Here is a 15,080-nt window from a genome sequence, read left to right on the forward strand (position 1 = left end):
GCCAGAAAATAAAGAAGGATTCATAGTTATATACACAGCTGTGACGATTAATCAAGTTACCACAGAATTAGTGGTATGCAGAAACCATACAAATAACAGATAAATATTACATGCCTTGCAAGTGGACTGTTCAGTAATTAAATCTCCGCACCATAGTCTGAAACAGGACTTATGGAACAAAATCCTACACAGAAAGGAGTACAGAACACACACTTGATTGTTTATTTTTAAAAGCCCCGTAACCACAACATCGAATGACACAATGTACTTGAAACTAGATTCAAAACAGGAAGAAAAGCTTTTCTACTTTTATGAAATGCTTAAGTAAAGCAAGGTCACAAATTATGCCTGTATCTTTTATTCAATTACCCTTAGAGTACAGGATAAATAAAATATTATTTACTTTCAGAGAGATCAATAGTATGACATCCTGGTTAAGAATGGACGTACTTAAAAAAACAACAAACCCTTATTTCTGACTGTTCTTTGCATGCTAGCATCATACACGTTCTTTTCTTGGATACTCTCAAGATACTGCTCCAGCCCAGTACGGTTTTGCCTCCCATGTGCACCTGAGTCAGCGTTCATGACTCATAACACAGTCATACCAGTTTTAATTAGAAAGAAAAGTGGTTTTGTTGTTGCTTGTTCGTTGAATTAACGGAGTTTTTCTTACCTGTCCTGTACTAATCCAACTCATTCGCCCGCCGTTCCTTAAAGACAACGGAAAGAAACGCAAGGCGTTTCTAAACAGCTGACGTCTTTAATACGACTCCCGAAGGCACGGGGTCTCAGCGTAGGTTACACGCGCTCCCCCCGTTTAAATTCAGCGCTCGACTGCGACGAGCCCGAGCGCCGCAGCCCAGTAGGACCCAGGGCTGCCTTGCGCGCCGCCGGCCGGAACGGACCGGACCGGGCAGGGCAGAGCAGAGCGGAACGCGGCTCCGCGCCCTGCGTGTGGCGGCGGCCTGAGCTGCCCGCCGGGTCCCGTCCCGTTCGCGGCGCGGCAAGGAGGGACGGGCGGCTCCCGGGCAGCCATCGCGAGGCCCCGCCGGGTGCTACTTTTTGCCCCGCCCGGAAGCGCCTCGCTCTTTCCGGGACGGGCGGCGAAAATGGTGGGTGCTGCGCTCCGCGTGGTGACAGTGTTGGGCCCGGCCCTTCCCGTGGGCCGCGATGGCCGTGATCTCAGAATCCCGGAATGGCCCGGGTTGGAAGGGACCTCGAGGGTCGCGGATCTCCAACCCCCCGCCACGCGCAGGGCCGCCGACCTCCACCTTTAATACCAGACCGGTCCGTCCAGCGATGGCCGCGATGACCGTAACCGCGCCGGTTCCGAGGCGCTGCCGGTCCGGAGCCGAGCCTGCCGAGCTGGCCGGGCCCGGCTGCGGCGCGAGCCGAGCGCGGGAAAGCGTGGCGAGGTGGGCCTGCCGGGCCTCGGGCACCGCGGGGGCTGCGGCGGGCGCTGCCTCGTGGCGCGCGGCTGGGCCCGGTGTGCGAGTTGTTGCGGCGCGTTGTTTGTAATGGCTCGGCAGGGTCATGGCTCGTTGGTGCTTTTACAGGGGACGCCGCAGAAGGATGTTGTAATAAAGCCGGATGCGCCAAGCACGTTGCTTTCAGAGAAACATGCAGACTACATCGCCTCGTACGGAACGAAGAAAGACGATTACGTGGGTATCACTTTTGCTTCAGCACAGCTGTGGTTTTATTAATAGTAGCAGTAACCCTTATTTACTTCTTCTGTGTATAAGAGGAAGTATATGTGTATGTTTGGAGTATAAGAGGAAGAAGGCTTTGTTGATTTCCTTAGGTCTGTGATGAGTTTTGGCATGTATTATCTGAGCATAAATGTGAAGATTACCGATTTAGCTCTAGAATTACTCTGAGACCCTGGAAATAAACTACTAGTTGTGCCTTCATCCACTAGAATGCGTGAGCACAGCTGTATTCTGTATTGTGCTGTATTATATTATATGCTGTATTATATTATATGCTGTATTATATGCTGTATTATAGCTGTATTGTGGGATAGATGAGTGGACAGTGAGGTGGGTTGAGAACTGGCTGACTGGCAGAGCACAGAGGGTCGTTGTTGGTGGTGCAGAGTCCGGTTGGTGGCCTGTAACTAGCGGTGTTCCTCAGGGGTCTGTGCTGGGTCCGGTCTTGTTCAACATCTTCATCAGTGACCTTGATGAGGGGATAATGGCCACCCTCAGCAAGTTTGCCGATGATACGAAGTTGGGAGGATTGGCTGACACGCCTGAAGGCTGTGTTGCCATTCAGCAAGACCTGGATAGGCTGGAGAGCTGGGCAGAAAAAAACCGGATGAGGTTTAACAAAAGCAAGTGTAGAGTCTTGCATCTGGGGAGGAATAATTCCATGCACCAGTACAGGTTGGGGGATGACCTGCTGGAGGGGAGCTCTGCGGAAAGGGACCTGGGTGTCCTGGTGGATGACAGGTTGGCCATGAGCCAGCAGTGTGCCCTTGTGGCCAAAAAGGCCAATGGCTTACTGGGGTGCATTAAAAAGAGCGTGGCCAGCAGGTCAAAGGAGGTGATCCTCCCCCTCTACTCTGCCCTGGTAAGACCTCATCTGGAGTACTGCGTCCAGTTCTGGGCTCCCCAGTACAAAAAAGACAGGGATCTCTTGGAAAGAGTCCAGCGGAGGGCCACGAAGATGGTGAAGGGCCTGGAGCATCTCCCCTATGAGGAAAGGCTGAGTGAACTGGGTCTGTTCAGCCTTGAGAAAAGGAGACTGAGAGGGGACCTGATCCAGGTCTATAAATATCTAAGGTGTGGGGGGCAGAATGGCGAGGCCGGACTCTTTTCAGTGGTGAGTGTAGACAGGACAAGGGGAAATGGCCAGAAACTGGAGCATAGGAAGTTCCGCACAAACATGCGGAAGAGCTTCTTTACAGTGAGGTGACGGAGCACTGGAACAGGCTGCCCAGGGAGGTGGTGGAGTCTCCTTCTCTGGAGATGTTCAAGACCTGCCTGGATGCCTACCTGTGCTACCTGCTGTAGGGAACCTGCTTTGGCAGGGGGGTTGGACTCGATGATCTCAGGAGGTCCCTTCCAACCCCTACAATTCTGTGATTCTGTGATTCTATTCATATGTGGGTGCTTGGTAGGGCAGCACGCTGAGGTGCATTGCAGCACTGCCCTATGAGTACTGGGTGCAGGAAATGCTACTGTCTGGTGTCATTTGTGTAGGTGTGGTGGAGCATGTGGCAGACGGAGTTTACTTGGTGAGAAATGTCAATAACTGCATGTCTTGGGGGGGAAAAAGTTGCAGTTATCCTTATTGTCTGCATTGCTGTACCGGTGGTTAAAACCTCCAGCTGTAAGAACTGCTTGGCACCAAATAGTGCTTATTGACTGCATAGGTGAAGTAAACAGCATTTACGTGTTTGCACATGTATATATATGTGAATTTACTTCCTTGTACACCACTGGATTGTGGCAGTTCAGCCACTTGTTAGTGAGTTTCATTAAATGACCTTATTTTTGAGACTGGTTGAGGTTGTAATTTGAGTGGTAGTTTGGATGCTGGGACAGTAACGGCTGATCTGAAATGAGCTGGTGGCTTATTGGTTGCATGCGTTTAACTTGACGTTTAGATTGATGCTTCTAGAACAGGTAATACAGCAGAGGGTGGGAATTTAGTGTGTGTAGGTATATGTGCACATACGCGTGTTTGCATGGACACGCGTGCATACTACACAGAGTAAGGGTGGCTAATACATTTTAAGTCATTTATGGGATTGAAAATATTTGACATGTTACTAACAGTAAATAATGTATTTCCATTGCTTTGCTTCGGTGGAATGTTTATCTGAGACAAACTAAAATAATGCACTTCTTAGGAGTACTGTATGTCTGAGTACTTGAGGATGAGCGGTGTTTATTGGGGGCTGACAGCCATGGACCTCCTGGGACAGCTGCACCGAATGAACAAAGAAGAAATTCTGGCATTCATCAAATCGTGTCAGCATGAATGTGGTGGAATAAGTGCCAGCATAGGTCATGATCCCCACCTTCTGTATACCCTGAGTGCTGTCCAGGTAAAGCTAATGTCAAAACAACCATTTGTGTGTGATGACTTTAATGATTGCAGATATCCAACACTGTCTGGTTTGGGTGCTAATAGTAAACACTCTTTCAGTACCTCACTTAAAAAAAAAAAATAAATCCGAATGGCAAAACTTCAGGGTTTAGCTGTGTCAATTCTTTAAAAGTGGTCAGAATTAAGAATATTGCACTTGTAATATACACTTAATGATGAATTTGCATTCTTGATAAATTTCGTAACTCTCCTCTCAAAGCGTTTCTCAGCTGTAGCTTTTACTGGAATCTTGCGTAATCCTGAACTTTGTTGACCCTTCTTAGTATGTATTGAGGCGAGAGGTGAACATGTTCAGAGTAATTTTATGTGTGTGTGCCTCAAACACTTGACTCTTATTAATAAATGTGCATACATGTATGCAGTTACTATGTAAAATAGTTACATAGGATTAGATAAATCCACGGCATATATTTGTTGTGTAGCATGTTTGCATTCTGGTATCATACAAACGGAACATCACAGTAGCCACTTCTTGATGTGTTCCTCAGATCTGTTTTATTTCCGTGTACTTAAAATGATACCAATCTCCTAAGCATTTTCTTATTTGATGTTTACTCCTTCCCTGAGAAAAATGAATTATTTTCAATTGTGCTTTTTCCCCATAGCTATCTCTACTGTAGATTTAATGTTTCACTGTCTAGTCTGTGTTTTTTCCTAGTTATTGCACAAACTGAGGTGGAAAAAATACATAGAAGCTCAAATGCTTGTAAGCTATTGCTTGTTTGATTATGTAGTGTATCTCTAATTGAAGCTCATGGAAGTACTGCTTAGATGGTGTTACAAATAAATAAGGTAGTATTTGGTTTTAGAAAGAAAATGTTGGATTTAAGGTGTTAGTTTTGAAATCCTTAGGATGGGAAAATGTTGTTTTCTTGGGTCAGTGATGATTGCTGCCATGTATTATCTGATCTAAAGGTGATGTTTATCAGCACAATAGCTCTAGAATTACTCTGAGACCCAGGAAACTTAAGTTTCTTTAGACAGCAGCCTTTGAGCTTTACCAAACACTCCAATCAAGTTCCTTTCATGAAGTCTGATTAAATATACAGAGAAGGAAGACAATTTGAGTCTTAAATTTTGTAAGAGGCATACAGTTCTTAGATTAATACTTGATATTATTAGGAGATATTTTTGTGTCAACAATGCACCTCGGGATATGTAAAGCTGAGAAGTGTTAGCCATTGCTGATGTGAAGTTTTTAAACCTACCCAGTGTGTCTTAATGAGCGTGCATGTCCTCCATTCACAACACCTGCTCAGTCCCATCTAAATCTCCAGAACGTTGGAAAGGTAACGCTGCATCTTCCTTTGCTCTCAGTTAACAGTGATGTGTTCAGGTTAGCTCTGGAAGGGCTGTGCTGTGGTTCTGGATGTTCTGTTGGAGTTGCTTTGTGGATTTTTTTTTTTTTTTGCATTCCCGTAAGTATTTTTAAATTAAATAATAGCTGGTAATTAAAATACTCCAGCTTCTTAATTCTAGGAATTCAAAGTCATAGCTGTTGGTAGTTCTTAGGCTCAGTTTTTCAGTGTTCCTTAGTTTCAGTTCTTTCTATTTTCAGTTGTTCTGTTACACTATTTATAATGAGCTGTCAGAGCTTATCGCAGTTATGAGTGAAAACATGAAGCCAGCTGGGCTCAGAAGCAGCACTGTGGTGTCCACGTGACATTGCAGCTGCAATTGACTTGCTCAACTCAGTGCTGATGGAGAACCTTTGCACTCCTTGTTCTATGACCTGTTGGTTCAGAGCGTGTTACTGTGCACTTTGTGTCTAATCGCGTTGTTTGTACTTTTTCTTGAATAGTTGCAATTTGCTGTTGTACTTCAAATTTAAATGTTTAAAATAATATATTTTGTGATCACTCCTGGTGGACTTTACCTGTAAGTGGTACTAGTTACTATCTGCTCCACTTACGGGTGTGCAAATAGCAGCAGTGCACAGACTGCAGATTGAAGTTCTGGAATGATGCTATTGCATTGCAGAATTCACCACAACCAGATCTCTCGAGTTGTACGTGATATGAGTGTGAAAGTAAGGGAGCCAGATGGGGCCTTTAAGAGGAGAGCTGGAATGTTGGAAAGCAGCAGAACATGGCACAGTCCAAGAATTGTCTGTTCTCATGTGAGACACTTTTGGGTAGCAATAGGTGAACTTGAGTGAATCAAATCTGATTTCAACAGAACTTAGCAGGCACCAGCCAGAAGCAGTTAAATGAAGTATCTTACAAATTTGGATTTTTTTATTTGCTAATAAGTGCATCTCAATAACCTTTGCTTCTCTTTGATTGTTACTGTGGCTTTCTGTTCTAGATTCTGATCTTATATGAAAGCCTCCATGTTGTTGATGTAAATAAAATTGTTGAGTATATACAGAGCTTGCAGAAAGAAGATGGATCATTTGCTGGAGACAAATGGGGTAAGTTTTAGATTGTAAAAATGGTTTGATTTTTGTTGACGCATGTAAGTCTATGAACTGAAGTTTTCTTGGATGGTGGTTTTGTGTATCTTCTGTATATAAACACTTAATTCCTGGGTTGTTTCATAAACAAAAAAAGGAAAGAAGTTTTGTGGAGGACAAACTTTGGTTTTCTTTCCCATCCAAAATATTTTAAGATTTGTTCCTTTTTTAAAAAATAAATTGTCCAGCTCTTAGAGAAAAAAACCTTTGTGCACTCGTAACTAACAGTGCTTTTATGTGTTAGATGCACTATTTTCTGGGTTTTTTTTTTTTTTGCTTGCTGTTTCATGACCTTCCTTTTATGATCTTTCTCCTTTGGAAGGCAGCTTTCACTACATGGAAATGAGGGAAAAATACTAGCTGTTCTTTCACTCATCAGTATCTATTAATGCTTATTTTTGTTTATGCATGTAAATTCTTCATGAACAAAAGCAGTAATTTTCAAGCTGTAGAATAACCACTGAGTCAATAAAAATACTTAGTGCTGTGGAAAGCTTCGTTTGATGGAATGTATCGTGTCACGTCAGTATGTGTGGGCTGCTGGATGCCTTACCCTGTGCTTTAGGAGAGCCATGTTATGAACTTCCTCAGCAATCATTCTGCTGAGGTTTTTTTGGCTTAGCATGGAGGTGTAAATGTGCTAAAGAAAACCTGCAGTTCGATTTCCTCTTGATCTGATAACAAAAGTGGGCTCTATTCCTGCTCAGGTGTCAAGGAGCCTGCAGTATCAAAGGCAGACCTGCTTCAGGTGCTTTATTGATCTGTTTTTAAATACCCACTGTTCTGCCTTTATCCAATAGAGTACTACAGATCAACTTTTACACAGCTGTTTGCAAGTTGCCACTAGTTGGATTGCCTAGAATGTACGTCTGAATGCAGGCAGTGAGTTGTTTGCTTTACATACAGTAAACACAGATCATTTGAACTGTAGTGTGCACTTTGTAAATGACTGAGGAAATAACTGACAGATTGAAAAGTGAGCTTTTCATTGTTGCCATACAGGTTTTTTTTTTACATTTGTTTCATATTTTCAGTGGTGATTTAAATGTATTATTGCTTTTAATGAAAATGATATTTCATTTCCTGCCCTCTGTGTTTTAGGAGAAATAGATACAAGGTTCTCCTTTTGTGCTGCAGCAACTCTTGCACTTCTAGTAAGTTCCAAAACATCACTTGAACAAGTACAGTATTTTTCGTTGGTGTATAGCTGAAGTTAACCAGTTTGGCTGAACGTAAAATATATTGGTTGCCTTTTTAACTTGCAGGGAAAATTGGATGCTATTGACGTGGGGAAAGCAGTAGAATTTGTTTTGTCCTGTATGAACTTTGATGGAGGATTTGGCTGTAGGCCAGGTTCTGAGTCACATGCAGGACAGGTGAGTTTTACTTTCTATGGAAATCCTTAAGTTATTAAATACCACAAACTGCCTCTGAATGTTTGTTTTTGGCATCAATCAGGGATGCCAGTTGATGGAAGCTTTCTTGTTTTCAGAATGACAACTTCCAGTCTTTTAGTTACAGGGCAATTTGTGGATACATCTGGGAAGCTGGTTAGGAACTCAGGAGGCTACAATCTAGGAAAGAAAAAAAAATAAGGGAGCAATTTGTAGGACTGTATTTCAGATTACCAGTGTGGGCTGAGTGACATCCAAATAGTGGTGCCAATAGTTGGTGTGAGGTTTTAAAGATAATTTGGAATTGGTATTAGTAGACAATGGAGAAGAAAACCTTAATTGGGGAAAAAAAAAAAAATCCTTTGTGATGTGTTGCAGTGGTTACCACAAATTCTAATGAAACGTGCAAATGAATTGTGTATGTTTGATATTTATCAGATGAACTGAAAAATAAGTGATAAGTAAATCTTTTAATCTCTCAAATTGCAAGAATTAATTATTTGAGCAGGGTAAATTATAAGAAGTGGTGATTCTTGCATGGGAACCTCTACAGTGTTTTGTTACAGGTACTGAAGAGTGCTGATGGCAATTGATGAAAAATGATCAGTAAAATTTAGTTGAGAAGAAGGTGGAGTAGTGTCACTGAAGGAATTTCAGGGGTTTATCAGGAAGAGAAGCTCTTCTTTCAAGAGAAAAATTACATGGGAAAAATAACTTCCTGTCTATTTTTATTTTTTTGCATGTAGGGGATTGTTGCACTGAACTTAAATTTACCAGTAGGCACCAACCTTGGTGAACGGTTTTAATGGCCTGTTTATTTTGCATAACTACAGTGAGCAGTACCATAGCCAGGGTTTGCTTATGAACATGGAATTAGTATCAGTTCCTACGTTGAGAACAGGGGTGGTGGTTTCCCCAGCTCCCACTCTCTCCCCCTTATCCTTGTGGGTTACATCTCGAGCAGCATTGTCTGAACACTGAATGTGGTGTTCCAGGAGGTTGTCTATTTGGGGGTGTTTTTTCTGCTCAGGAAGGGCTGGTTATAAATAGGCTTCAGCTGAAGTTGTTTCTTGTTGTAGGGTGCTTTTTTTTTTTTGTTTTCTTTTTTTTCCAGTTTGTGTCTGGTTCCCTTTTCAGTGACTGCCTGAAACGTGTTGGTAGTTTGCTGTCGCACTGCATGTCTTACTTTAGAGGTAAAATAGGCAGGGATTAAAACTACATGGCACTTAAAAAGTAAGCCTGCTGAGGCCATGCTTGTACTTAGGATTGCCTGCAACATTTATGATTGCTAGTAACCCTTTTCTGTCAGGGAATTCATTCGGTCTGCAGTTTGCCCTCCATAAGCCTTAGAGAAAGAGAGGGTTGGTTGGTGGCCTGTGGCAGGGGGCTGGAGCTCGGCCCTTGAGGAGCCTTCCAACACGTGCCGTTCTGTGCTTCTGCAAATAGGTGTGAACATAGGCTGGCCGCAGAGCTGTCAGAAAGGCGATGTCTGACCTGTAGAAGCAGTTTGGGTGCTCTAGCTTTAAAATAAAGTATTGCTCTGCCTTTTCATCTTTTTGGAAATCTTAGTCTAGTATCTTATATCAGTAAGAAGTTTTATAATTACTGGAGCTCTTTAACCAAAAGCAACTGTGATTAATATCTGCCTGTAAGGAAAAAATGAAATTAGCTAAAAGGTGAAGTGTGCTTATTTTATATCCTGTTTGCAGGACTGTGTTCTTCGAGATCTTCCTGTATTTAGTCTCTGTTTAGTTTTTAAATACACAAAACATTTATGTCTGTAATTTTAGATCTATTGTTGCACAGGATTTCTGGCTATTACAGACCAGTTGCATCAAGTAAATGTTGACTTGCTGGGATGGTGGCTTTGTGAACGTCAGCTGCCTTCTGGAGGTCTCAACGGGCGTCCAGAGAAGGTATTAGATGGCTTATTCTGTTCAAAGCTTAATGTAGAGTATTTTTTTTGGAATACAGTGTTACTTTGAAATGCTTAGTAAACTCAAGAGATTCAGGCCTTCATTTTGATTCTTCATTGTGTTGCAAGCACTTACCTTGCAGTTCTTGGCTATTCATGGTTTCATGCCTCAGTTCAGGAAAGTATGTGTACTGAAATATGTCTTGCTGGCCAATTCAACCAGTGTCCTATTAAATCAGGCCTTGAATATTTTCTGACAGTGGGGATGATCATCCCTTCTGTAGAATTTGTGCAAATATTGTTTCATTTGATCTGCGTCCTGTGCATAATAGTGTTGTATGTTACAGTAAGAAATTGTGTAACTTGCAATAATCCCCACTGGTAAATTGACAACTAATCAATATTCAAGAATATATTAAAAAAAAAGCTTGTTTTCTTTCTTTTTATTTTAATATGAAACTTGTCTTTGCTCATGACAAAGGTGATGCAGATTTTTAGCCTGTCTGACATGAGATGAAGGTTGTTTCAAAACAACATTCTTGTGGTCCTGCTTCTTGAAAATCCCGAAAGGCTGTCTATAAAGAAACTGCCTCCAGAAGCTTGCTTCCTGTACCCCAGAGAAGCGTTGTTTCTATGCAGCGATGTTATGGCCACACAGCTGGGAGTTCACAGAACCACAAATTCGTGATGTTATGTTAACGATGAAATCAAATAATACTCTGCTTCTCTGTTTGCAGTTACCTGATGTATGCTATTCATGGTGGGTTCTGGCATCTCTGAAGATGATTGGTAGGTTACATTGGATTGACAGAGAGAAACTGCGCTGCTTTATTTTGGCTTGCCAGGACGAGGAGACTGGAGGATTTGCTGACAGACCAGGAGATATGGTAAATAACCTTCAATTAAGTCAAGTTTGCGTAATAGAAGTTCTCAACTTGGAAAGTATGTTTCATGTTTGAATGTAAGACATGATCCAGATACTGGTGTTCTGCAGAACTGCAGCATCTGCAGCTTGGAAGGAGCAAGGTACAGTTGCTTTGAAAGGCTCACATAGGAAGCACGTGCAATGTTGCATGTGCACTATAGCAGCTGACTTCAGTGTGGGATTCCGTCCCTAAAATGCACACCACACTGCTTCTCATAAGACTGCATGGAAGATCAAAGTGAAAACACTGACAGTTCAACAACTTGCTGGCATTTTGAGGTTATCACAAGTTAAGTAGTCTTCAAATCTCTTGGTGCTTTTGTCTGGTCTGAATAATTCTTGAGTAAATGCTCAGACCACGCTCATGCCCACCACGGCATAAATCCTCTCACGGCCTTGGTGTAAATGAGGAGGAAGCTTTTCTGACAGTGTTATGAAGAGGCTGGTGGTATTAATTTTCTCCTTGACTGAGAGAGTAGTTATAGTCTAGTTGTTGTATTCCCTATGGTTTGAAGCATAAATAATTGATACTGTTCAGGGTTCTGGTCAAATAAATATATTATGTGATCTCGGTGCAAATACCCTTAAACACGTGGCTGCTTATTTGTGAAAGGTTGGAAAATGGTGGCTCTAACATCTAAGGACAAGGCTGGTTATGGCAGTGTACTTGTAACCATTTAGGCTGTAATCTAGTTGTTGGATTTCATGTATGTGGCTATAACGTGATGATCCAGCTCAGTTTACTGCAGTGTAGAACCTCTGTGAAAAGACTTAGAAATTCCAGTAATACAAACAGGATGTATGCTGCACCAGGTAATTTTGGGTAGGATTTTGTAGAATGACTAAGGTCAGTGACGGGATGTATGTGCCGTAAGAATTTAAACAGTCTGCTGCAGATATGTGATGATACAGGCTTTCAGGGGAAATTTGTAAAGTGTACCAGTGAAAAAGAATACTTTGATATAAAATAAGTGGTGATCTCTTCTGTTTCTTTTCTTGTTCTTTAGTTTGTTTTTACTTCTCGTTTTAACAGCAGGCTGTTGCTCTCCTCGTAAGATTGTACAGTACAGCTCTTTATTCAGAGACCATTAAGCAGCAGCATACTGTTGCTGAAGAGCCAAATGGGGAAGTGATATACTTGCAGATGATCATGTTAGCCTACTAATGTTATTTCTGTAATTGCTTCTGTTGTCTCATGACACTGTATGGAAGTGGAGATGAATGCTTTTCTGAGTGGATTATATGCTGTAAGTTCATGCTGTGGGAGTTGCCTTGCCTGTGGGCTTACACAAGCTCAAAAGCACAAATGGAAGTTTTTGCAGTTGCAGTGTTATCTTGAGCTACACCGGTTGTATTTCTCTTGGTAACAAACAGAAGCTTCCATACCAGTGGAAACTGATTGTTCTTCTGGAAATGAACACTATCTTTCTGTCTTCCAGGTGGATCCATTTCACACTTTGTTTGGAATTGCTGGACTATCCTTACTTGGGGAAGAACAAATTAAAGCTGTCAATCCTGTCTTCTGTATGCCAGAAGATGTCCTTCAAAGAATAAATGTACAGCCTGAGCTTGTGAGCTGAATCTCATGGAGACAGCAAATTGATAGACCCTCTTGGTTTGGTTTTACTGATTGGAAGTCATCTTTGAAGCTTGGAATATTCTTAATATTCTTCTTTGATATGTGTTTACATTACTACAGTAAAGCAGTAGCTTTACAGTGGGCTTTGTCACTTTGTGAACTGTATTGTAACTGGCTTGTTGTAGTATTCTGAGTGTAATATGTTCTTTGGTTGTACATAAGAGATGTAGAAACATTTCTAATCTGTATCTAAAGATATAGGCTTTTTTTTTTTTAATAACCAAGTTGCAGCAGTAGTGTGACTAGCTTAATTTTTTCTATTCCTGCAGTGTCAGCCGTGGTAGCATCTGTCTTTACGCAAGTGTGTTCTGATGGTGTGTCACACACAGCACTTCAGAAGAATACAGGAAGAAAAACCACCCAACTTAAGCCGTGCACTTAATGCCAAACGCTTGTCTGTGTAATTCTGGCTGTTTTCACTTCTATATACTCAGATGCAAGCAACTTCTTTTCATAGTAATTGTTACCAGTAAAAGCAACAAAAAATATGATTCTATTAAAGACAGGAATATACTCCTATTACTGCAAAAGTTCCTTTTGACGAAATTCCCCTGATAGTTGAAATGGAGCATACCTTGAGTGTATCTGCACTGAAAATTGCTGATGTTAATCATTATAGAGAAATTCTTCATAGGAAAGCGACTTGCAGCTGAATATAGTGCTGACCGTAAATTTATTGCTGGACTGGAATTCTGGCTTTGCAGCTTTTAAGACAAAAATTGCCAGCACTTCATTATGCTGTAGTTGAGAGTTAAATTAGCTGTGGAAAACACTCATCTGAAAGATGAAATCCTTTTGTCTTGACAGAAGCCATAAAATTGCATGTTTCTTCACATCCTCCTGCACACTGTCTGAAACTGAATTTCACTTCACAGTGAAATGTAGTTGGGAGGGGGAAGAAGTTCTTTGGTAATTGCTGTATGTATGCTTAAAGAAGGTCTAAAAGTATTTCAACACTTCTGATCACCAGCGGCTTAGTTTTATCCAACCTATTCATCCTAGTAGAGAATAAGGTGCAGCAACTTCTTGGGAAATTCAGAGACTGAAGGCTCAAATACTACGTTTGGGATTTTTTGTTTTTTTTTTTTAAACTTTTATTTCTCTGGAGGCTTTTAGATGATTAAAAAAAAAAAAAAAAAGTGGTTCCCTTCTAATGGCTCAGTTTCCTGGTGAATTATTTGGTCAAAGCCTGGAATTTATTTTTTCAAGGTTTGGAATTTAAGGCTGACTTTTTGTTGAGTATGGGGGAATGAGAGCACTGGTTAGGTTTTATTTATTTGTAAAAAATACATAGAAAGTTAAAAATTAAGAAGAAATAACCTCACATCCGGGTAAGTGCTGCTTCTTTATTCAGAGCTTCACTCTCCAGGACGTAGGCATTTACTGCTTTTTCTGTGTTATATAAACATAACAGAATACGGTTCAGAATTTCTAGTTTAGTATAGACTGTGAGACATTCTGGGAATTAAAATGTGGGTGACAGTACACGAGAGAATAGAACACAGCAGGTTGAAATCCTGTTCATGTTATTGAAACTTGTCGGAAGGAGGTCTGGTCACCTTGGTTTAAGTCAGCTGTAGTTGATAAAGACCACGTTATACAGATTGCGGGCTAAAAATGAATGAATATGTGTCCAAACAAAACACTTCTTAATTTTTTTTCTTCCGTTCTTTACTTCTTAACTTATAGATACTGTGTGTATATATATACAAAAAATCATCACTGTTTTTTGTCATGCAAACGAAATCAATTCTTTTCAATGTACTGTGGAAAAAAATTAGTTGGCCCATGTGCATCTATTAAAACACTTCAATATGAGATTTTGGTGCAGAGTGCGTTGTTATAAGTCCATCTGTGTTTCTTTTCAATGTTTCTTTTTTTCCCCTGAGTTTATGTACTTGCTGTGTTGCAATAATTAACCTCATAGTCTTCAGTTACTGGTCCTTTATTAAAGGCTTTCAGAAGTTTGTACTTCTTTATCTGTGCAGTTCCAGAGGTGTCCTGTCTGTGACAGCCTGGTTAGACAAAGTCTGCATTATGATTTATGGACGTAAGAAATGGGGGTCATTGGGAAGATGTAGCTTTTGTTTCTGCTTTTCGGTCTGTGCGCTTAGATTTGTGTCTGAAGAGGTCAGTGTCTGAAGTTCAGCACTGGTCTTAGTTGAGGCAACAGCATCTGTGGAATTGGAGTTCTCCATCCATTGCAGTGAAGCTCAAGTTTCAGACAGCAGTGTTCTCAGAACAGTGCCTGGTGGAGGCTCGGTGCTGAGGCGCTCGCCCCTCTGCGCTGGGCCGCGGGGCAGTGGAGCAGCGCTGACAGCTGCTACAAATTGCCGCAGCAGGGCCGAGCAGCCGCAGGCCGCATCCTCTGCTCAGTGTGGTTTTAGGTAAGTGAATTAGAAGCGCCGTGATGATGTTTTGTTTAAATGAAAGCTTCCGTGGCGGTAGCACCTGCTGGCACCCAAACCGATCTGTGTGCTCTTGAATTTAAAGCAATGTCTGGATGCAAGACCTGCTGTGTGCGTTTTTAATTAACGGTTTCTGTTAGCTCTGCAGGTCACGCCGCCTCTGAATTCCTACTAATAACAGCCTCTGGTTGTCAAGTCAGCTGAAGAAGCACGTTGGACAAA

The 15,080-nt window shown here is 41.7% G+C and overlaps 1 protein-coding gene and 2 non-coding genes across 3 annotated transcripts; all 3 read left to right on the forward strand.

The window, feature by feature from the left end:
- The first annotated feature begins 1,497 nt into the window (after window positions 1-1,497).
- RABGGTB (Rab geranylgeranyltransferase subunit beta) lies at window positions 1,498-14,268 on the forward strand. Its single transcript, XM_042873793.1, has 8 exons — window positions 1,498-1,667; window positions 3,863-4,060; window positions 6,430-6,535; window positions 7,679-7,731; window positions 7,843-7,953; window positions 9,762-9,887; window positions 10,624-10,773; window positions 12,251-14,268. The coding sequence occupies exons 1-8, from the start codon at window positions 1,521-1,523 to the stop codon at window positions 12,389-12,391; spliced, it is 1,032 nt and encodes a 343-aa protein (XP_042729727.1). The 5' UTR covers window positions 1,498-1,520; the 3' UTR covers window positions 12,392-14,268.
- Window positions 1,807-1,889, forward strand: LOC122181647. Its single transcript, XR_006179529.1, has one exon. It is a non-coding gene; the product is annotated as a small nucleolar RNA SNORD45 (small nucleolar RNA).
- LOC122181648 lies at window positions 4,998-5,082 on the forward strand. The gene has a single exon (XR_006179530.1). It is a non-coding gene; the product is annotated as a small nucleolar RNA SNORD45 (small nucleolar RNA).
- Window positions 14,269-15,080: the final 812 nt, after the last annotated feature.

The sequence above is a fragment of the Lagopus leucura genome, unplaced genomic scaffold, assembly GCF_019238085.1.
Source record: "Lagopus leucura isolate 7727_CA_CO unplaced genomic scaffold, USGS_WTPT01 Super-Scaffold_100009, whole genome shotgun sequence".
NCBI classification, from domain to species: domain Eukaryota; kingdom Metazoa; phylum Chordata; class Aves; order Galliformes; family Phasianidae; genus Lagopus; species Lagopus leucura.